Source organism: Coloeus monedula, assembly GCF_965178545.1.
Source record: "Coloeus monedula genome assembly, chromosome: 3".
Classification (NCBI taxonomy): Eukaryota; Metazoa; Chordata; class Aves; order Passeriformes; family Corvidae; genus Coloeus; species Coloeus monedula.
This window is the reverse complement of record NC_138783.1, coordinates 78445765-78469171: the sequence shown is the minus strand read 5'-3', so window position 1 is coordinate 78469171 and position 23407 is coordinate 78445765. Positions and strand designations below refer to the sequence as shown.

At 40.5% G+C, this 23407-nt stretch overlaps 1 protein-coding gene across 1 annotated transcript in view; it reads right to left on the bottom strand.

Moving 5' to 3' along the window:
- Positions 1-19764, bottom strand: part of DNAJC3 (DnaJ heat shock protein family (Hsp40) member C3) — a 30560-nt gene extending 10796 nt beyond the window's left edge. The window contains exons 1-7 of the mRNA XM_082278655.1: positions 19573-19764; positions 13572-13682; positions 10463-10587; positions 9373-9447; positions 3640-3792; positions 2164-2345; positions 139-258 (exon numbers count right to left, since the gene is read on the bottom strand). Coding sequence (XP_082134781.1) covers positions 139-258; positions 2164-2345; positions 3640-3792; positions 9373-9447; positions 10463-10587; positions 13572-13682; positions 19573-19654 — 848 coding nt within the window. The 5' untranslated portion in view covers positions 19655-19764. The remainder of the gene's footprint in view (positions 1-138; positions 259-2163; positions 2346-3639; positions 3793-9372; positions 9448-10462; positions 10588-13571; positions 13683-19572) is intronic.
- Positions 19765-23407: the final 3643 nt, after the last annotated feature.

The window sequence follows — 23407 nt, the reverse complement described above, 5'->3', positions numbered from 1 at the left end:
ATTTGAGAACTGTGCTCAGTTATGCACTTCAACTGACACATGCAAAAAGCATCACTTTAATCAGCTCCTCAATCAGTACGCTGGTGCCTCAATTGTGGGTTCTTTTTTTTTTTCTTTAATATAGCAGTGAATACTTACCTGCCTTCTCTGATGAATTCCTCTGCTGACTCGATCTGCTTATTGAGTTTCTTTACTTGCTTATAGAGAGAGAAGCACTGCTTATGGTCTTGGTCCAGTTTCAGACACTCCCGGACCTCACTTTTCACAGGGAGGTAAGGAGAAGCAGGGGGGGAAAAAAAACCAACCGAAAAACTAGGTCACCACATATCATGAAATTTCACCTAGAGACACAATGCAGCATATATAAGCTGTTCAGAACACTTGAGTTCTTCACACAATCTCTCCCTTCATCCAAAAATTAATATAAAGCGAGACTAGCAAGAGTCTTCCAAAACATAGGGATACTTATCTGGTTTTGGTTTTAATTCTTTTGTATTGCCAAACACATTAAAGATTAAATGTTACATTAATAACTGACTAAAGAGCCAAAGAAAATGGTAATCTGTGAAAAAAATTATATTCAGCAGTTCTCAGATAAATATATATGAAAATTACCATCAACTGTAACTCAGATATATTACAAAGTTCCTGTGTTGAAGCGTATTTTGTGCTGCTTCAAACAGATAAAGCTCAGCTAAGACTCAAACCTCTTTGATGGAAACTCAGCCAAGCCTGAGCCTGACGTTTCACTGTGAAGAATGTTTAATCAGACTCTGATTAGGGCAAGTATCTCTCAAAATAGTCAAAAGTCTAAAAAAAACCCCCAAAACCCTCCAGAATGCAATCATATGAAGGAATAAATGTTTTGGATCCCATCGTCATCATAGCACAACCACGCTGTCAATTTCAGGAAGAGATTACAAAATTTTATTTTGTTCCTAAACACAGACAAAAATATCTTCTTATTTGAAAATAATTAGGCCTGTAAGAGGAAGAAACTAATAGAAGGACCAGAGCAAGCACCCAGCCAAGTCCAGGAGCTATAGAACTCTTTCTTAGCCTATCTCACTATGCAAAAAAAATACTGGTATCAGGTAAGAATACAGGAAAGAGGCTTATCCCTTCATTCTGATTCCATTCTGTTCTTCAACAGTGCTCTCAATTGTACTTTTTAAGTAACGAAAATACCACCTATACTTGAAATCCCTGTGCAAAGTGATGGCCAGCTACCCAAAGGCATCACAGAAGTGACCTATGAGCTCACAAGATTAAGTAAGCTCTGGAAAGGGGATGCCTAATGCAAACCAATTACTTTCATGTTTACTTTTGGCCAGCTATAAAATGAATTTTTGCAATTATAATCACATGCAGCTTCCATCCACCAAGGAAAGAAACTCAGGCTTTTTCAGTTCTCTTCACCTTATTGAAGGGATTCTGTGGCAGAAACCATATTGGAAGGATTCTGGAGATGAAGGCAGCACATCTGAAATTATGACTGGCAGAGAAACCACTTCTGTGCAAAAGGAAGCTGCACCATTTTTGCAGTTAGGCACAGAGTACAAACTGAACAGTCTGGATTGGGTAAGGGCAGTTATCTGCCAGACTGACTAGGGACATATGGGAATAAGATCTTAACTTAGTATGAACAAAAGGATAGGGCATTATCAAAAAGTCATCCAGGACTGTCTGCAGGAACGAAAGGCAAACAGCTCTGTACCCCGAGCTTTTCATACTCGGATGCTTCTGTATTTTTATTTATACTTAAGCTTGTAACCTTAAAGTATACATTTTCTGTTTGCATCTTAAACTTAACTTCAACAGAGGTTTAAGGTTAAAAAAAGGCTCCACTAAAGGAAGTTTAGAGAAGCGTTTCCGATGGAGGAATACAATGAAGACAGCACCTCTAAGCAACTCTGATGGACAGGTACTCTGGCTTCTGTTTAAGGAAACAAGATCCTGGAACCATTGATGGCTGGTCTTGCCAAGAATAAACATGGGTATCTTCACTGCCAATTCTTAGTTTCTGGAAAGGAACTCCCTCTATCAGATCTAGACCACAGTTGCTTCTCCATCCAAACCCCACACAATAGATACTTCATGGTTTATCAAGATCTACATATTTTCTGTCTCAATTATAATGATTACAGCGAATAGTAAAATTACCTGAGAGATAATTCATGGTCCCCCAGCTGATAATATATTCTGCTGATTTTATAGAAGGCTTCAGTATTATCATTCTTTAATTTGGCAGCAGCTTTCAAGTCACTAATGGCTTTGCTTGGTTCCCCTTCCTTTATATAACACTCTGCTCGAAGTTCCCGTAGCTCTGCATCCCAAACACAAACCTTGAGAAATCAAAATTAAAGCTTGTTTTTGGTCCATAACATTTCACTTCTTTTCCTCCCCAAAAGAAAAATCCCATTTAATTTCACTTTGCCAACTGCAATAGCATAAGGTTCAAGCTGCATGCAGAGCTCATGAAATTAGCATCTCTGCTTCCTGGTGGATGCTGTGATGCACCTGCCCAAATAGAAAACAAAGGCCTGAAAATTTTGTAAATGATTCAATGAACTCATGCAGAGAGATGAATTAAATCTACTGGCATTGCTTAAACTAGGACAGTCTGTTGAGCCTCCAGGAGAAGATACCAGAATCATAAATTATTGTATCTTCCCAAAAGAATAGAGGTAATGAACAGCAAGGACCAAGCTGCCGGTTGCCCTCTAGGAAGAAGCCTGTGGGTAAGATGCAGCTCCACAAAGTTTGACCTTAATATCTGGATTTTAAGAATAAAGAAAGGCAAAAATGTCACAGTAAGGTAAAAATAATTACTCATAAGGAACTGCCTACCAAAATTTGGTTTAGGGAATTAAATCTGTGTCTTATCAGTTATTTGGAAACTATCATTTTAGAGGAGGCTTTTCTGCTTTTCCACATTGCCTCCCCATAAACCAATGCCCACACTGTGGCAGCTTCTTCACCAAAAGTTCCAAGGCTGTAAACTCCAAGTCAACAGTACCAGTTTGTATGAGCAGAGCCATAGCAGTTAGCTGTCTTTTAGTACATATCTATATGACACACAGAATTCCCGCATGATTGAGTTATTTATGCTTATGCTATCAGGCTGTCTATACAGATTAAGATTCAACAAATACATATACCTAGGGAATAAGCTGAAAATTCAGCTAGCTATATACATTTTTAATTTTGTGGGGTTTGTCTTTTGTTACTTCATTTTCTCAAGACAAAAACCGTCTGCATATATGCAATGAAAAATCCAGATGAAAAAACCTACAACTCCTGTATTTGGCAAAACTTCATTCATTTCAGAAAACCTTTTTCCCAGCTTCCCCAATACCAAACTGTAGAAAAATAGGAAAATAAAATAAAAAAAGTTATCTGTAACAGAAGTTTCACTGAAGTATCTTTAACACAAACTATTATTTTGACTTCTTTTGCAGTTAGTGCTCAGCCTTCTCCACTCTCCAACATCATTACAGACCCATGGTGCTCAGCAAAACTAAACCAGTTACACTGAAGTTATTTTCACATCAGTGAAGAACTATTAAACGAAAACACACAGATGTCAGACAGAAGCTCTTACTTTCCTTTCACAGTACCATTTGACTTAACACTTACTGCCAAGATTTCATCAAGAAGAGAAATAGCAGCTTCGTAATCCTCTTGCTGGTAGGCAGATAATGCTTGTGAATGCAGGCGCTGCAGCTCATCAGATTTTGTCAGCTGAGTCTGGGCTTCTTTTTCCTCATTATTGCTAGGATTGGATTTGAGCTGCAAACATGAACAAGGAGAGAGACTCAAATGCTTGTTCAAGGATCTCTTTTAGTCTCATTAATAATCGTATCACGGAGAACTGACTAAAGCTGCAAATAAAGCAAAATTAGTTTCAAAACTCCACTGCAAGCACTTCTACCTCTAAACTTCAGAAGAAGGAAACATTTTGAGATTCAATGCAAGATGTCAGAAGTCAGAGAAATCCAATTCCTCATGCTTGATCATTCACCACTGGACACGTGATACACAACAGTCACTGTCCCCCATCACCTGCTGGAAGTTGTGGACCTCTCCTTTGTAGACTAATTCACCTCTGCTGGCAGTTACTAAACACTGAATTCCTCAGTTGCAGCAGACAGTGTAATCACGTGGCATAATCGCATCTCACACTTTAAGCACTACACATATTTATAACTTCATGACAGAAATAAATGAAACATGTTCCAGACAGTTATTACTGTGAAGTTGTATTTCTTGTATTTTCCTCACAAAGAGTGGCTACAGCAGCAGGGTAAGAGACTACAGCTTAGGAAAAAGGCTCAGCCGGACATTCATGCATTCTGTTTCCTATGTAGTTTTAAACAAGTCTAAAGTTTTGTCTACAAGGACCCTCATTTCTCTAACCCCTCCCTCTGAGCAAGCAGAAGTGGTTACATTGTACTTGCCTCTTTTCATTTACACAGTTTTATCTTTTCAAAGAAAATTAAAAGATCTTGCATGCAACTTTACTATCACCCAGGAAAACACATATGGGCCAGAAAGAATCTCAGCCATTCTCTTGCAAAGCCAGGATGTCATCTGTAGCATTACTGTAGCTTGAATGAAGCACTGGCCTCACACTTGTTGCTGATCAGAATGACTTTCAAAGTTTTAAAAGGGACAGATCAGCATGACTTTATTTTTTGTTTGTTTTTAAATAAAAACTTGCATTATCTTGCATCCTATACACAGAATGTGAACTAAAGTCGCTCAAAGACATCTAATACTTTTTTCTTTCCTCATTTATCTTGAAGTGGCCTCTTCCTTTTTTCTCACCAGTAAATTCTTGAAATACACGTTTTTGTGTGCTTATGTCTCTAATGTAATTCAACTTCAGCCCTCAGAAGTCCTTTACCAGAATTCCCCCTAGTTCTAACACCTGAGCATATGAAAGGTAAGTGCCTAAACGCTACATCAAAATCATGCACAGGTCCCACGCTGTGTCTTCAATTCCTCTACATAAATCTTTTTGAACTTTATGCAGTTTTTCATTTTACCTGGCAAAAATCAAGTTGTACTTAGGCCTGAAAATTCTCCTTTATTCCCTACACTGTCTTTCAGCAAGAGGAGAGGAATGTGATCAAAGAGTTTTCTTCTTTGTAGGCTGACTCCCAATATAAGTCTCATAAAGCTTTTCTTCTGGTTAGAATTGCCTATAAACCCTTGATGCTGTGCATCCACTCTCTCCCCAAAATCTGGAGCTTGTAGCAGAGGCAAATTTCTGCACCTGTAATTTTAAAAAGTACCAAGTCTACAAAACTCTCCGAAGTTCCAGCTGACTTGTCTGATTTCTTCCTTAATTTCTCTGCACTTTCTTCTTAAAAATTAAGAGCTTTTGCTATGGATAAGCTTTACACTTCCATTTAATAATAACACTGCACTCCTTAGACTCATGGTATGTTTTTTGCAATGTATTTGGAGAAAATGTCAGTGGAATATGAAAAGCAATGTTACAGTCATGGAGGCAAGTCCAATAGTAATAAAAACCATTTGCGTGAAACATCTTAGGTAATTTTAGGTAGTACAACATGTCCAGTTAAAGAAGGGGAAATTTTTCAAGGTATCATTCAAACAAAGTCATGGAGTGTTTCTGTGCTACAGTATGATGAAAATATACACTCATAAGTTCTTAGTAAGTAATTAGTGTATTGCTATGATCCGTAAATCAGTAATGTTAACTAAAGCAAAAAGAAGGCTGTTTGTTGAGCTTGTGAAAAACATCCTGAAGGGAACTGAGGGAACCTCCATGGTTTGTGGTATCTAAGATCAAGTGATCCATGCACTCAAGGACAGTGCACAGAGGAAAGCCCTGCACTGGTAATATATCAGGTAACACAGCTATGACAGACAGATGGAAAAAAAAAAAAAAAAACAACAAAAACCAAGGAAATATTCAAATATCTTTTCTTCTTTAGCTGGGATGCTACAGACGATCACTGTACCACAGAGGAGTGTATTTGGAGACATCTAATGTTACTCTGATGTGGTTAAGAGATCCTCAAATACCCAACCCAAGATTGCCTAGTAACTTCCCCAAAAGAGGTTAACTTACAGTGCCATAAGACGGCCTCTCCCACCTACATCCAAAACAGTATTATTACACACACCAACCAACCATGGAAAGCTGTTGTCCAACGTATTTTGCAACAAGCAAGGGTTTAGATGAGAAAGCAATCTGCAGATGTGCAGAGTTCAGTCACTTGGTCTTGGCTGACATCTAGTGGAGCTGGAAGCTGTGCCTTCAGTTTCGAGCTCTGAAGTATTTGTTCTTCCAAGGCAGATAGAATTGTGCATTTAGGACACCTCAACTTACAGTACTTACTGCAATAAATTGCAACTGTGTTACAGTCAGTCTTAAAAAAGACTAGAATTTAAAAGAAATGTAACAATCCAGTCCTTTCCTCACTTTCCAATAGACAAGGCAGAAGTTCTCTCTAATCTTGTACCTTCTACAGAATTCATCAACTCAAATGCTTTTTGTTTTCTCTACAACATAAGCAGTCACTGACAACACTGTAAAGCATATACACAGGGCTGCCAGGATTTGCATTGCTTTTGTCACCTTTCCAGAAGGCCTTCCATCAACCAAAGTATGCCAATATCCCTTTTATTTTCAGTAAAAATCACATGCTTACAGATAAAATAAACATTCCAGGGCTTTCATGGCTTGAGGCCTTAGACACGAGTGTTGATGTACCCACAGATCTGTCCTGCTGACTTCTATTATCAGAAACTACTACACCAAACAGAAGGAACTTGATACTGAAGCATATGAACACTCAACCTAAGTTGTAACAGATAAATAATTACTATTCATATAGCATGAGCAACGACTTTGTAAAATCACCAAAGGAAGTCTGCTTACTCCTTGTTTCATGTGGAAAACCTGGCCCATGTAAAGAATCTCATCATCCTCATCATCTTGATCCATCTGTTGGCCAAAAGAAGAGGTTTCTAGAAATGCAATATTGCTTAATATGTGAAGGCCTAAGTCTGAATCACACCTTCTATCCAAGCCTCGTGATTAATTTCATCCAACAGGAAAGTACAGAGTACAAAAAAAAAATTATAGCTAAAAATAACACATGAAAGCTGGAATCTCAAGGGGCTCTGCTCCAAAAAGGAATACTGCATCCTTTGCAGCTAGGCATTCCCACTGCCTGTTCTCTCACACTAGCACAGCCTCATAAGACAGCCAGTACTGATACGCCATAGAGGGCAGGAATATACAAAGAAACTGCTTAGCAATCATTTAAAAATATTAAGGGTGCTCACCATGAAACTTTTCCCTGACACTATGAAATTAGATAGAAAGAATTTGAGGATATGAATGTTCTTTTCTTTTCATGAGTATACATTAAAGGATAGGTTTACTGTTAGATATAAAGAATAGTTTCAATGTTTTTTTAAGTTCTACACAAAGCCACTGGTCTTACAAGCTGGGAAAGTTTGCCTGTCATCCTTCCCTCCATTTAGATGGACTAAATTTTTCTTGCTTTCTCTCCCTCAAAAATGACTGTATCCGTTAAACTGTTGGGATCCCTTTTAAGGAACATGACTACAAGAGAAAGGATGGGAAATCTGAAAGATTTAGAAAACAAGGGAAACCTCTCAAAGAAACTGGTATTCTACTTAAAGATTTCAAAGTATTTAGCACAATTTAATCCACTCTCCAAATTAACCTATTACAAATTACTACTTTAATATTGTTTGCTCATTTTGCTTGAATATACTGCACCTAATTTAAAATTATGCTCTTCAAAACAGACCACTTGACAATTCTCCAAGTACACAGGCAATATTGTTCACAGAACAAAGGAAAATGGAAGTTAGATTGAGGACTAATATGCTATTTTCCTAAATCAGTTTCTGAGAAGAAACTCTCTTCTACTTCAGATTTAAAGCCTGACTGAGGACTGAAACCATTTGACTGACCAAAGGCAGCAACCAAATTTTTGCAGCAGGTTTGGCAACAAGGAAAGATTCTTGACAGTTGACTGGAAAAACAATTCCATATGTAGCATTAAGCAATACTTAAAGAAACAGTAACTGCAAATGCACGCACAAACTCACAATCAACACTGGCATTGCGTAATTGCTACTGCAGCAACTGTGTCCTCAGTTAATCCAAGCTGAATGACTCTCTCCCACACTCGCCAACAGCAGGGCTGTGCTGCTATCAGACCACACACTCCTAAGAGAGTTACTGAGGGAGAAGCAGCCAGAGGTGCCATTGCTACGTGAACTTCAGAACAAGCTGCTGGAGCTCTGCTACAGACACAAGAACTGCCTGATGCATTCCTACCTGCAAGAGCCATTCCTCACAGCTGTCCTGCATTTACACTCACTAGTAAGATTTCCATTAAACATCTGCATCCACACGACTGCTTTTTCCATCCCTCTCTTCAAAGAGAGCCAACAAGACAGCACCTGTTACATTGCAAATTCTTCTTATTTTGGCTTAAGGGACACACCAGCTGTTCAAACTAGCAACTCTTGAAGAGCAAGCAAGAATGAAGAATGAATCTTATTTATATTCATATTTACATTAATTTTGTGCAATAGAGAGGAAACCAAGATTCACATTTCTGAGGGGTTTTTTTCTGGGGTTAGATCAGTTTACTTTTGCAGCATAGGGCTGAAATGCACAAAATACCCATCAAAACTAAAAACTGCCCAAGCGAGTTTTAGGTGGGTAATATCCAACTAGGTGTATATGGAAACTGCACGATTCCTGATCATGGAAAGAAAGTACTGTCAAGACATTCATGAAGTTTGAGAACTCTACAGATTAGAATACAGACAGAGGGATGCCACTGTAACATACTGATTTAACTGCTCAGTGACTAAATTAAGAGCCAACAATTATTTTGCAACTGGTAAAAAGAGACAGGAACCTGCAAAGGTTGATCCATTATGCCCCTAGTGATTTCCCAGGGAGACATCAACATAGTGATGTAAACCAGAGTTCGACTACATATTTTGAGTCCCATGTCACTTATTTCTGAATGAAGGTTGCTCCCTAGCACAGCTGTCAGCAAGCAGAGATCATCAAGTGTCAGGCACACACAAAGAAAACTTTCCAAAGTGCTACATAGTTTCAGGCAACACCCCATTTCATCTGCATCACTACACTGCAACTTAATTGGTCACTTATTCACACAAGGTTGCTCAGCTACTACACCTGCAGAGAACAGGAAAGACAAACTCAGGCCTAGATACCATATACTCTATAGAGCATCAAAACTGAGCTGTGACCTTAGCTCAGAACCCAACCTTAAAAGTAGTGATGTTGTTCAACACTGGTCTCCAACTTACCACATTTTTAAAGTCATCCTCTGCTTCATCAAATTTTCCTTGCTTAAGCAGTAAGTGTCCTCTCTGTAATCTTGCCTGAAATGAAACATAACTTTTTATTTACAAATGGGAATTGAGCAAAGTATGAACACAAGTTTCATTTTAGTATAGCTAACAAGCTGAAACAGAGATCATGACACCCATTTGTTGTCTTTTTGATTTAATAATGTTCTTATAACACCTCTTTAGTGGTAAAGAATTGCTCTGCACCAGAACTGAGGGACAAAAAGCAGACAGTTTTTATGGAAAGAACTCATTTGAAAAGTTTCACAAATCGAAGTGAATGTTGACTTTACACCACTTTCCTGATTATAACCGCTTACAGATTGAGTAAATAGCAGAAATAATAAACACTAAACGATTCCCATATTTACTTATTTCATTAAACTCTCAGAATAATAGGAGCTATGTAAAAAGACAAATTAATGATTTAGAAGACTTTGATTTATAATAAGAATATTTTCATATAACAGTGAATTTAACATTTGCTCCTTTATTGTGAACTATACACGCCACGGCCCACAAGAAAGGGAGGTGAATCAGTTGGAGAGGATTCCAGAATCACTTTCCAACTAGTGAGGCAGTCTCCACATACAGTAATAGAAGCAAGAAAAGGTAAGCAAATCAGAACTTGCAACAATCACACAGGAATTCTGTGAGATTGGGACAGTTCCTGTGGAGATACCTCAAATCTAATGCTGATTAAGACAGAAAAAAACCCAGAGGCATCTGTGTGCTCTCTTCTCCCTGCCCCAAATGGCACAGCCTTGGTGAACGACAGAATAACCACAAGTGAGAGAAGAAAAGTGTTTCGTATAAATCCATGAACTTAGTAAAACTATTAGTTGTTCAAATAACTGTCTAGACTGTACTCAGCATAGCTGCAAATTAAGGCAGGTACACCACTGCTATTATTTTATCCTCTTTAAAGCCCTCTGAGGGATGATGTATTCTCTATTCCTGTTGAGCCAAGTCTGAAAAAAACCCCAAACCTTCTTTAAAGCAGTTTTTTCTTTACATGTGAACGATCTTCAATTCCAGTAATACTTACTGATGTGAAGTCCTGCTTTAACTCAACCACTTTACTTAAATCGCGAATTGCTGCTTTAGATTTGCCCATGGCTAAGTACACTGTGGCTCTTCTGTAATAAGCAATGTAGTTATCAGAGTCCCCCTCTGCAAATGAACAAACAGTAATCAGAACACTATCTCAAAGCTACTGAAATTTCTGGTACAGTGGAACTCTAATGACTAAAAATATATTATCTGACTTTTAAGCCACTGGAAACAATGGTATACATTAATAAGACATAAAATTTGCAACATTATGCAAGCAGTATTTTCTATGCAGTTTAATTATATAACAATAAAGATTACAGAAATACTATAAATGCCAAATAATTAAGAGCGTAGGTTAAATATGTACATGTTCTTCAGCTTTATACAGAATAGCCACTACATACTAATGCTTTACCTCCAGCTGCAGGCCTACATTTGAAAGCATGTTAATTCATCATTTTCCAGCCCAGGCACTGATCACCATATAGGATAATGCAAATATTCCCAAAATTACTAATATGTTAGTCCAATGTCAACACAGACACAAACTCTCGGTATCATTCACTGAAATAGCAGCAACTAGTGGGCACCAACATTCCCTCTCACCAGCAGACAAATGCACACACACTATCAAAACCTGAAGGCTAACTTCGGGGCCCACCCATTTCATGTTGTCTGCTGGTCAAAATTCCAAGATCCAGAGATTTTAACACTCTCCAAGCTAGCACATACACATATGCCTACACAGGAGGCAAACATCAGTCTCTGAAACAAAGAATAATTTTCTTAACATTCTTCCTTATGCAGTATTTCACAAAAACAGGTGACAGTTACTGTGGGCTCTCAAGGAAAAGTAACTTAAACCACCAAAACAACCCTATGCTGGAAGACAGGAAACCTTTTACTACGCTATTAAAAACATAATAATCAATCCAGAATTTGCATACAAGAACATCCATATCTGAGGAACACAAGTATTTTTCTTCCTCACATCATCTGAGGCTAAAGTTGAACTTCAAAACAAATGGAAGAAATAGCACTACCAAAAATCTTACGATCAGTAACCAAGTTTCAGAGCCAGCCACCTCCATTACCAAAACACTAATTCAGTTCTCACTGAAAAAGCTATCTGCACTCTTCCTCTACAATGTCTTGGCCTGTATGCCTTGACAATGCTAATCTCCAGAGCTGAAATTTAATAGGAACTCCCATGCTGTATCCTTTTATGTCAGCATTGCAAACATCGAATAAATTCAAATGTTACTACCCTAAAAAAAAAAAAAAAAAAAAAGCATTGAGTCCTAAATGTGGAGGCTAGGTACAAATCGACAGCTGAAATTAAGGAACTTTATTAATACACAAAGGATGAAATGTAGGAAAGAGCTAACACAGAAAGCCCATTCCAGCACCAGATGATAATGTGACAGATAGTTTTGCCTCAGCACTCCAGAAACAGTAATGAATAGCAACTGACACTTATGCAGACAGAAGACAGCTGCTGGGATCGAAGAAAGAGTTGAAAATTTAACTGAAGAGAGAGAATATGGACAGTAGCTTTCATCTATTTTAGATGTTTGCAGAAAAAACAAGAATAGACTGGCTGAGGCAAGACAGAAAGCTCTATCTACCTCACAATCTACAACAGTGCAGTACAGACAGAAAAGGACTCTTACCTCCTCACAAGCACAGCTGGCAAATCATGCTTAAAATCTTTTCAAAAAGGCAAAATACAAAGAAGAAGAAGTAGTCTGATGAAAATGAGGCAATCAGGCTAAAATCAGCATCCAACCAAGAATCCCATAAAGGTCACAGCTGAGGTGGTCACACTATAGCTCTACAACCTGCTCCAGCACAGCTGGCAAAGCAGAGGGTTTCACCCATGCAGGTACCCACTGTCATCCCAGCTCACACCACTGCTGCCTCTGCACCATCACCAGGAACTGCACAGCCAGAGACTGAACTGGTCTCCTCATCAAATCCAAGTTCAAGTTTGCCAACCAATAATAAAGGAGAAAATCACACTGTAGCACTAACTCTGCACAGATCCCACAGAAATGCTTTGGCAGCAACACACAAACCAAAGGAGTAACAGACTGCATCTAGGTGGAACAAGGAGCTTCCAGGACAGAAAAAAAACGGACACTGCCTCCTCCACTCCCTTTATATAAGGGAAGTTGTCTTGGAGAATGCAAAGAAAATGTTAATAACTGAAACAACCAATGTTTCATTTACATCTCACTATTAAACCAAGGCATAAATAAAAAAAGCACGACTTATGAATGTATAACATCTCAGTAATGTTCTTTTCAGAGAAAAAAATGCACTTGTACACATTATAACAAAGTCCAACAACTTAAAAAAACACACCACGAAATTAAAAAACTGTAGTGTTAATGGACACTGCTCTTTACTGGTGCTGTCTCTATGCTTCAATTAAAGGTTTTTAATCAGTAAAGTTGCTTTAAAATTCTTAAAAGCAAACATTTAACTTTGTAGTTTGTTGAAAATGCAGAACACCAAACAAGAACGAACTCACTAGTTGAGTACAAGAGAAGGACAACTTTGCTCTCTACTACCAACTCAGTATCTCAAACTTGCAGCATCAGTTTCACTGAGATACCACCCACTACAAGATTCAGTTAAGAAAAAAGAAGAGAGAGCGCAACTATTTTAAACACTGACTTTTTACAGCACTGGATAGGACAAAGCATGGATAAAGTCAGCCTTTCAAAGACACACTTTGAAAAACATCATAAAAATGAAACCTGATCTTGATGGTATTAGACAGACAGGGAAATATCTCAACAAATACTATCAGAGCCAATTATAATTCCTTTCATACAGCTAGCTTCCAGAACAACAGTGACTTACATGTTTCTTTATCATGTAGTTAATTTAACAGTTTTCTTCTATCAAAACCAAAGCATAAATATTCTACTACATCTCTGTTGGCTTCTGTCCAAACTGCTGTATAGATACCCCAACTTCTGTGACTCATGGAATGCAACTTGCAAGAAAGCAGGATATTCAATGAAGCAAACAGTGGGAAAAACCCACCCAAAGGTATTTCAGTACAAGAGTCACCTCCCTGAGATACGCACCTATAGCTGCATGAAAGTGAGACAAAGCATCCGCCAGCTGTCCAGCAGCCAATAATTTCTTTCCCATTTCAAGTTGTTTTTCTACTTCTGCATTTATTCCACACTCAGCTCCTTAAAGAAAAACAAAAAGATCAAGGTTTTGAATGATCAGTTTGATTATACCAAACACATACAGTGCTAACACAATACATGTAACAAACCATTATTGACAGAGGCAGAAGTTGCATCTTCCTGCACCTTATGTAATCTCAGAGGTCTTTTCCAACCTAATGGATTCTGAGATTCTGTAAAGCACCCTTCAGGCCTAATAACCTCATAGCACGCCCCAATTAGGATGTGTCAAAGTACACAAAACACTGTTTTACACCCCCTTGTGACAAGGCACCAAATACGCATCTACACATTCAGTAACATACTTTGACTTTCAATTCCAGAAGAATCTGGAAAAGCACTCGTAACATACACATGCAGCAAATACACAAAGGCTTTAAGTTAAAGTTCATGACCCTGATGGTAACTTAATACTTAACTGAGAACTGTTTGGCTACTTAGAGATTGGTTCTCATCTACTGCACTTTTGTCTCATCTTCATAGTTTCCAGGGCAAACTTCTTCAAGATAGCAAGTTTTGACAAACAATTAAAATTCTCACACCTTTAACCAGTAGCATGAAAAACATACTTAATTTGTAAGTCTTTGAAGTGCCAGTTTGAGTTTAAAGCTAATAAACTGCTGCTGCTCAACCAACAGGGAAAGACTATTGTTGAGAAGAAATGAGCAGTCGAGTTCAAGTACATGCTGTACATACATCAACTCAACAAGAGCTTTTTCATTTGCCCTGCTTCCAGCAGTCTTCAGATCAGGGCAGAATTTGACTACAAATTACCCGCCAGCTTATGACTATTAAAAAACTTTCACACTAGAAAAATTTTCATTTATTAAGAGGATACCTTATACCTAAATTTAAGCAAGGTAATATACTGAAATCCTGAATAAGCATATTACAACATTAAAACCCAATGATTTATAACTTATTCCACTCAGGTTTTGCACTGAGCTAATTCAGATAAGCATTTGAATTCATTTTAAATACAAAAATGCAGCAGCACTTTGAAGTTGTTTCTTAAAATCCAAATAAAAATGTTACAGTACAAGTGATTGAGGGGAAAGTATATCCAAACTTCTCACACTGAAAGGTGGCTAAACAACAGTGCATTTGTAATGAAAGAACAGTAATTTCTTATCACCAAATCATCATGATTTTAGACCTAAGAGCTCTCAACACCTGGAATCTTAATTTTTCTTTTCTACTCCATTATACAGCTCATAATTCTTTTAATTCCACATTATAAGAAAATCCTTGAGCTGTCTAAACTAAAATGAACAAAATCCCCTCTGTATACACTAGAGAAAGTTCTATCTGCTAAAAGAATGATAATAATTCAGCAAGCTGGATTCAAGGCCTTCAACTCAATTATTTGTTTTAGAACAATGATAGAAAATTAATTTTTTTTTAATTAATAGAAATTACTTCATGGAGCCCCAAATTTCCAGTGAATATTTTTTGTTTAAATAGATGGAGTTAAAATTGTCTACATGATGAATAATTATTATTTGAGGATCTTACTAAACAATACATTTTAAAGTAAATTCTAGGTGTGTAAAAAATGTGTTCCCATTTTATGTGAATGTCCAATTTGCAGCAGAAAAGGACATTCTTCCTTGCCCATTTTGCTTCGCTAGCGTAAAGCTTCGATCATCAAGTATTCCAGTGTCCTTTTACATAACAAGCAAGCATCGGAAACACAATGAAAAGACTCAGAACTGGAAAAAACCTCACCACAAATTTCCCTGGCTTTGGAAGGATGCTAGCAGTAAAGCAGGTAACGAACCATGAACAGACCGAAGCATTTAACATGACCTAATACTAACCAAAAACCTTTAAGTTTCATCCCTCCTGTGTTTCCCCACACACAAATAGCTGAAATCTTTCAAAACTTGTCAGTTTGGAGTGGTATCTTCGAAGTGGACTGTAAATTACTCTTTCATGAGCTTTCCATCTACCCAAATATGACATTCAATTTCCACAGTCTCAAGCATCCTTGTTTTACATTCAGTCACATCAGGATAGCTCCAAGAATACATTTTTCCACAGTAAGATGTACCTACACAATTTGGTGTCTTTCAAACACATTATGTTCAGTACAGTTTTACAGTTACATAATATTTTAGGTGGAAGAGCCATCTTTTTCCTTGAAAATAATGAAGACAATTAATAAAGGAAATGAGAAAGGTGCCCACTGATAGCAAATAAATAATAACAGCAGGAGCAACACGGATAAATAAAGAAGCAAATTGTGAAGTACTGTAGATTCCCTGTAGAGTAAGACTAATTATACTTGACATACTTTAAACCATATATTATATCTTGGCTCTGCAAGTTGCTGAACATCATAAATTGATGCATGAATCTCCAGAAACAGCCTGCATCATCAGCCTAACCATGATGAAAAGCGACATTTACCATAACTACTCAGGAACACTCTGCACTGACCTGATAGTTGGGCTGTTTATTCACAGAAATGTATTGCTCATTCATTTTCTGGCTGTAGGCAAACAATTGCTCTAAATTAAGCAGCCCACAGTAGACATCCAAAACCTGGTAACATAAGCACAGGAGTCCAAGGACTCAAATTCTCTGCAACCTATTTGGGTATCTACGCACTCTTTGGTCTGGGAATGAACCTAAGAACTAAAGTTCAGCAGGAGCAAAAAAACCACCAAACACCCCACAGAGCTCTTTCCAACAGACACACATTGGTGAGCTGCATACCAAGGGCCCAGCTGAAGAAACTCTGCATGCTCCACCAAGAAACTAAATTTACACAAGAGATATGCAATCATACCATTTATTTTTAAAAACTTCCATGCATATTAATATGAATATCATTTTTAAAGACTGCCTAATTGTTAAGTATTCACCTTGTGCTTCAAACAACCACACACACAAGCCCCAGCTGTCAAATTAAGTCAAATATTCTGGATAAATTCAGAGCCTGTAGTCCTTGCACTGGGGCAAGAGACTATGAGTCAAAAAACAAACAAACAAACAAACAAACAAAAACCAAACCCACACCAAAAAACCAAACAAACACAAACCTCCAAATTATTCCCTGATAATTGGTACTAGCCCTGACAGTGCAAAGGACAACAGAAGGAACAGGGAAGATAAGCAGGTTCAGCTAGCCTGTTTTTCCAGTTAAATACACTCACTTCAAATAAATTCTAACTTCCTAGTAGGATTTTTGTTTTACTAGAATAATTGGGGCTAATACATAGGCCCCTAAGTCTACGGACTTCAACTATCCTTGTATAATCGGTCCCATCCACACTGAAAAAAACTCAAGAAAGCCCTGCAACGTGAGAACAGTTTCAAGATGTTACATTTGCCTACATGCTCCTGTTTTCCCCCCCCCATAGAATTTCCACCTATTTTTTCTAAATCTTGTTCCCAAGCCGAGTAACAAGACTATGAAAATAAACAGAGTTAGTTCCCACTGTGTACCAAAACCAGTTGTTTCAACGACAAAGAAGCAGCATGCATGTCACTAATCTTAATGACATTCATCTCAACCTTCCCCCCCCCCCCATAGAGGAGCTTAATGATTGCCTTATCTTGTCAGCCAAGTGGGAGATCCTGCTTTTGCAACATTTTTTTATCAGAATGACCCTGAATCATAAGTTCACTGTTATTTTTAAACAGGTTTGGTCTTTACTCTGGGTATATTTGCAAACGTGATTTTCAAGAACTACACTGAACTAAGTAAGACGTGGGCAAGCAATGACAGTTTCGGAAGCAACAGTTCTGAGGTTTACAAGGAGCCTCAGAGTATCCAGTTGAGCCATGTGTAACTTCCACCCGTCAAGTGTTTGCTCCCTCCCTTTGCAAAGGAAGTTGGTAAATACAGTAAACACTGGCAGACAAAAAAAGCCCCGCCCTCAAGTAGCCTTTGCTATTTGGGGCCAAGAAAACAAACAAACAAAAAAAGCTGCCAAACTTAGGGTGAAAACAAAAGGTGGGGGGAGGAAAAGAAACACTTAATGCTTGTGGTCTGACAGTAACTAACTTAGCACTGTATACTCAGAGCCCATTTATTCTTCCCCATATTAGATTTCCTTTCTTCTACTACGAGGAGGAAAATGAACTCTCCTTTATTCCTCCTCAGTCACCTCTTTTTGTTGTGATTAGTGTGGATAAACAGAAATGAAGAATTAATCTTCCCAAGAGAGGATCTGTGCCAAATTCATCATAAACTCGGGTGAAGAGAAGGAATCAAAAACGTTTTTACTGAGTGTATTTACCAGCCAGATATAAATAGCATTCACTGACATCAACTGTAAGATACAAAAGTTAATACAGAATAACTCTTTCACATATTTGTGAATCAGATGACACAAGGCAGACTTCTATTATCAAGACATCAAAATACGAATTTAAATGTGACTATGAACACCTTTGAGCTCAAAGACCAGTAATATCCATGGGGGAAAATAAAATCTAGATACTTAAATAACATACATCCCCCAAAAACTTCTCTAACTACACATTCTGAAAAATTAATTCATGAACTAAGAGGTTAGTAAATTCAGTAAATAAGATCCAGTACTACCACTTCTCATTCTATTACTGTACTCTACATCTTTATTAGATGAAGTTCAGAAAATGTCCCCCAAATTAGGAAATCTGGTAAGCCCAAATAGCTATTAAACCACATACTTGAAATAGGCTGGCAACGCTAAATAAAGAATCCTCAGCAGGAGCACCACTACCACAATCTCACAGGGGAAAAACCCAACAGTATACTCTGACACAAGTTATTTGTCTTCTAACATTACCAGAATGCATATTAAAAAAAAAAGGCAATCTGACACCACAGTACATGGTCTAATGCAGAGTTGTCTTTGCCACAGTATGTTCCTGTTGCCACGTGGCCAGCTGAACTATTCTTTAATTTAGTATATCAACTGAATTTTTAAGACTAACCTCTATCTTTCTTAAGCCCACAGACTTTTTCTGACTATTGACAGCTTCAGTTCCACTTCCATCTGCCACCAGATGGAAGTGGAACTGAAGGACATGGAAGTGAAGAACGTCTCTCAGGTGAAACCCTGACTGGAACCACCATTGTATAACAGAGTTAGAAATTTAACAGAAGCCTGTGAATAAAAGTCTGGTTACACAGGTGTTGCTGACAGGGTACTGTGAAAGTAAACAAGCTGCACAAAGCGCAGATAAGCTAAACTTCAAATACTAATGGTGAGAGAAAAAAAAAAAAAAAAGAACAACAGAAACCATAACAACAAAACAAAAACGGAACAAATTCAACGCAAGCATCAAAAGCCTCAGCGAATCTCTAAGTGTGGTACTAATACTGGCTGCGGCTGAGAAAGGCCACTGGAGAAGCCTTTCAACTTAGGAACGACACAAAATCCACACCGGAGTGAGAAATGCACGGCTAGCGCAGAACGGCCGATGCTGTCACACAGCTGCACTCGAGGACACCACGGCACCCGAGGCCTCACAGCCGCTGGCGGCAGCCTCAGCCCGCCCGCGAGCAGGCCGGGCAGCGCGAAGCGCACACACAGCGAGCCACCGCACCCCCGGGAACTCCGATAAACCCCAACAGGTCACCGGCAGCGGCGGTGCCCTCGTTACGCACCCCTCGCCCCGCGTGATGAGGTGGCAGCGCTGTACCTCCCTCCTCACACCCTTTCCCGAAATATTCCCCCGCCTCAAGACGACACGGGCTGGGGGAGGCGGGGGGGGAATGTGTCCCGCCGCCATGGCAGACACCGCGCAGCCCCGACCGAGAGCCCGGCAGGAGGGACGGAGGGAGGGCTCCCACCCACCACGGCCGCGGGCCCAACCCCGGTGGGCCGCGGACGGGCGCGGCACAGCCCCCCTCTCAACGCACTCCCACAAGGACCCCGACCCGGCTCACCCTGGTACTGTAGGTCGAGGAGCACGAGCAGGAAGGGCAGCGCGGAGCCCAGGCGCCCGGCAGAGGCAGCGGGGGACACCATCTCCTCCTCCTCCGCCGCCGCCCCCCGTCCCGACAGTGGCGGCTCCGGGCCCGACCCAACCGACCGGCAGCTCCAGCTCCTCCGGGGAGGGTCGTGGGCGACGCTGATTGGCCGCGCCGCGCGCGCCCGCCCCCGCCTGGCGCCGGACGTGAGCCCGGTGCCCTCACTAAACATGGCGGCGCGGGCCTTCTTCAGAGATGGCGGCGCCCCGCCCCGGGCCGCCCGCTGAAAGGGCACACTCGGCGTGTGCCTGTCTCCATGTACATTTCATCTCATGTCTCTTTGCCCACTCCCGCTCTGCTCATCTTGACACCCCGAGAGTCAGAAATGGTTAACAATTTGCCCAGAGAATTACGGAGAATGAAAATCGGACTGGGAAATAGTCTTGCCTTATCACAGAAGCACAGAATTTCCTTAGCTAGGAAGGATCCATCAGGATCATTGAGTCTAACTCCTGGCCCGGCACAGGGCATCCCCAAGAGTCACACCATGTGCCTGAGAGCGCTGTCCAAAGGCTTCTTGAACTCTTGTCAGGCTGGTGCTGTGACCACTTTCCTGGGGAGCCTGTTCCAGTGCCCAACCACCCTCTCAGTGAAGAACCTTTTTCCTAATATCCAACCCAAACCTCCCCTGACACAACTTCAGGCCATTCCCTCGGGTCCTGGCACTGGTGATGAGACAGAGAAGAAATCAGTGTTTGCCCCTCCTGTTCCCCTCATGAGGAAGTTGTAGACTGCAATGATGTCTCCCCTCAGTCTCCTCCAGGCTGAACAGACCAAGTGACCTCAGCTGCTCCTCGTATGGCTTCCCCTCAAGGCCCTTCATCCTCATGGCCCTTCTTTGGACACCCTCTAATAGCTTAATGTCTTTCTTAGGTTGTTGCACTCAAAACTGCACATAGCATTCAAGGTGAGGCCACACCACTGCAGAGCAGAGCAGGACAATCACCTCCCCTGCCTAGCTGGTGATGCTCTGCTTGATGCAAAAGGACCACAAGTCCCTGTGCTCTTTGTAATGGAAGGGATTGGTGACAGTTCATGGCCTCTTGAGTCCAGCAGTGGCACATTGTGACCACCCTCAAGTGGCTTTAAACTGAAAGAGAGTAGGCTTATATTAGATATTAAGAAAAAATTCTCTACTGTGAGGGTGACAAGACACTAAAACAAGTTTTCCAGAGATGTTGTGGATGCCTCATCCCTGACAGAGTTCATGGCCAAGCTTGATGGGGCTCTGTGCAACCTGGTCTGGTAGAACATGTCTCTGCCCATGGCAGGGGTGTTGGAACTAGATGGTATTTAAGATCCTTTCCAACCCAGGCTATTCTATGACTGTGGTTTTTTAAACTGAAAGACCATGTAGGACAGCATGCAATCTAACAAATATTTTTGGGGGATTTGTCTTCCTCTTTTTTCATAATGAAATTAGGATGTTCTCAGCTATCACAGTAAATCTAATCCTGTATGTGCCCAGTTGTTCATTGCTTCAAATTATTTCAAATTGTTTCATTTTTGGATAAATAATTCATATTAGGGACTCTCTTGGGGTCACTTTATGATGTTGTATCCCATATCGCTGCTCTATGCCCAGAAATTAATTTTGTGCCTTTCTATGCCTTTAAACTGAGCCTGAAAGGGGAGAGAGAAAAGTGTACTTTTTCAAAGCGGTTTGCAGTTTGTTTTCATGTTCCAAGGACACAGAGATAAAACCTGTCTGCTTCTGCAGTGGCAGGAGCAGGAGGAAGCAGCTTGCTTTCCAGCCAGTGTTTGGCTTTCTTTTTCTCCAGAGAGAGACAGATAGATGAACTTTTGTTTTCATGGGACTTTGTTTTTTCCCTTTTTCTCTGCTGGACTGTTTCAACATCAGAATACATCGGGAGGAATTTCCACCAAGGCCTTGGCCCTGAAGGTGGGCCCACCACCCCGTTCGAGCTCCAAGGAGAGGGAGAGAGAGACTACGGAAGGACTCTGAAATTTTCCCAGGTTTTCTTTCTACAGCGAAAGGTTTCATTATTTAGCATCAGTATCTTTTTCCTGTGTATTTGTTAAATACTTTTATCTCTTTCACTTTCCTCTGAGGAAAATTCTTTTTTTTTTTCTCGAGCCTGGTGGGGGAAGGGATGGTCGTAACCTGCCTTCTCTCAGAGGATATATTTCCAAATTTGCCCAAACCAGCACAAATAATTAGTGGCACCCAACGTGGGGCCAAGGTCTTGGTAGAAATTCCTGCCTTCACCTGGAGGGGTGTGCAGTATACCTGGAACTGACTGCTCCAGGGACAGAAGCACATTTGCCATGGACTGATCCAGACTGCACTGGAAAAGGATGAGGCTCCAGAACATTTACAGTACATTGATGACATCATTGTGTGGGGGAACACTGCAACAGAAGTGTTTGAGAAAGGAGAGAAAATCATCCAAATTCTCCTGGAACCTGGTTTTGCCATCAAGAAGAGCAAAGTCAAAGGACCTGCTCAAGAGATCCAGTTCCTGGGAGTGAAATGGTAAGACAGACGGCATCAGATTCCCACCGAGGTCATCAATAAGATCACAGCAATGTCTCCACTAACCAACAAGAAGGAGATGCAAGCTTTCCTAGGTGCCATAGGTGTTTGGAGGATGCATATTCCTGAGTATAGCCAGATTGTGAGTCCTCTTTACCTGGTTACCCACAAGAAGAATGATTTCCATTGGGGCCCTGAACAGCAACAAGCTTGTACCCAAATCAAGCAGGAAATCACTCACACCGTAGCCCTTGGCCCAGTCAGGACAGGATCTGAAGTGAAGAATGTGCTCTACTCTGCAGCCGGGAGCCATGGTCTGTCCTGGAGCCTCTGGCAGAAAGTGTCTGGTGAGACTTGGGGTCGACCACTGGGATTCTGGAGCCGAAGCTACAGAGGGTCTGAAGCCAACTACACCCCAACAGAGAAGGAAATCTTGGCAGCCTATGAAGGAATCCAAGCTGCCTCAGAGGTAATCGGCACTGAAGCACAACTCCTTCTGCCACCCCAAGTACCGGTGCTGGAGTGGATGTTCAAAGCAAAGGTTCCCTCTACCCACCATGCCACCAATGCCACATGGAGCAAATGGATTGCTCTCATCACACAGCGCGCCTGTATCGGAAAACTGAATCGCCCTGGGATTTTGGAAATAATCACAAATTGGCCTGAAGGTGAAAACTTTGGTCTCAGTGATGAGGAAGAACAAGAACAAGTGACACATGCTGAAGAAGCTCCACTGTAAAACCAACTGCCATCAGAAGACACACGCTATGGTCTTTTCACCAACGGTTCTTGTCGCATCGTAGGGATGAAACGAAAGTGGAAAGCAGCTGTATGGAGTCCCACACGACAGATTGCAGAAGCTACTGAAGGGGAAGGTGGATCAAGCCAACTCGTTGAACTCAAGGCTGTTCAACTAGCCCAGGACATTGCTGAAACAGAAGTGGCCAAAGCTATACCTCTACACTGATTCATGGATGGTAGCCAATGCTCTATGGGGATGGCTGGAAAAGTGGGAAAAAGCTAATTGGCAGTGTAGGGGAAAACCAATCTGGGCTGCTGAAGAGTGGAAAGACATCGCTGCCCGAGTAAGAAAGCTGGTTGTGAAAGTCCACCATGTAGATGCCCATGTCCCCAAGAGTAGGGCTAATGAAGAACACCAAAACAACAAGCAGGTAGATCAGGCTGCAGAGATAGAAGTGTCACAGGTAGACTTAGATTGGAAACACAAGGGAGAGTTGTTCCTAGCTCGATGGG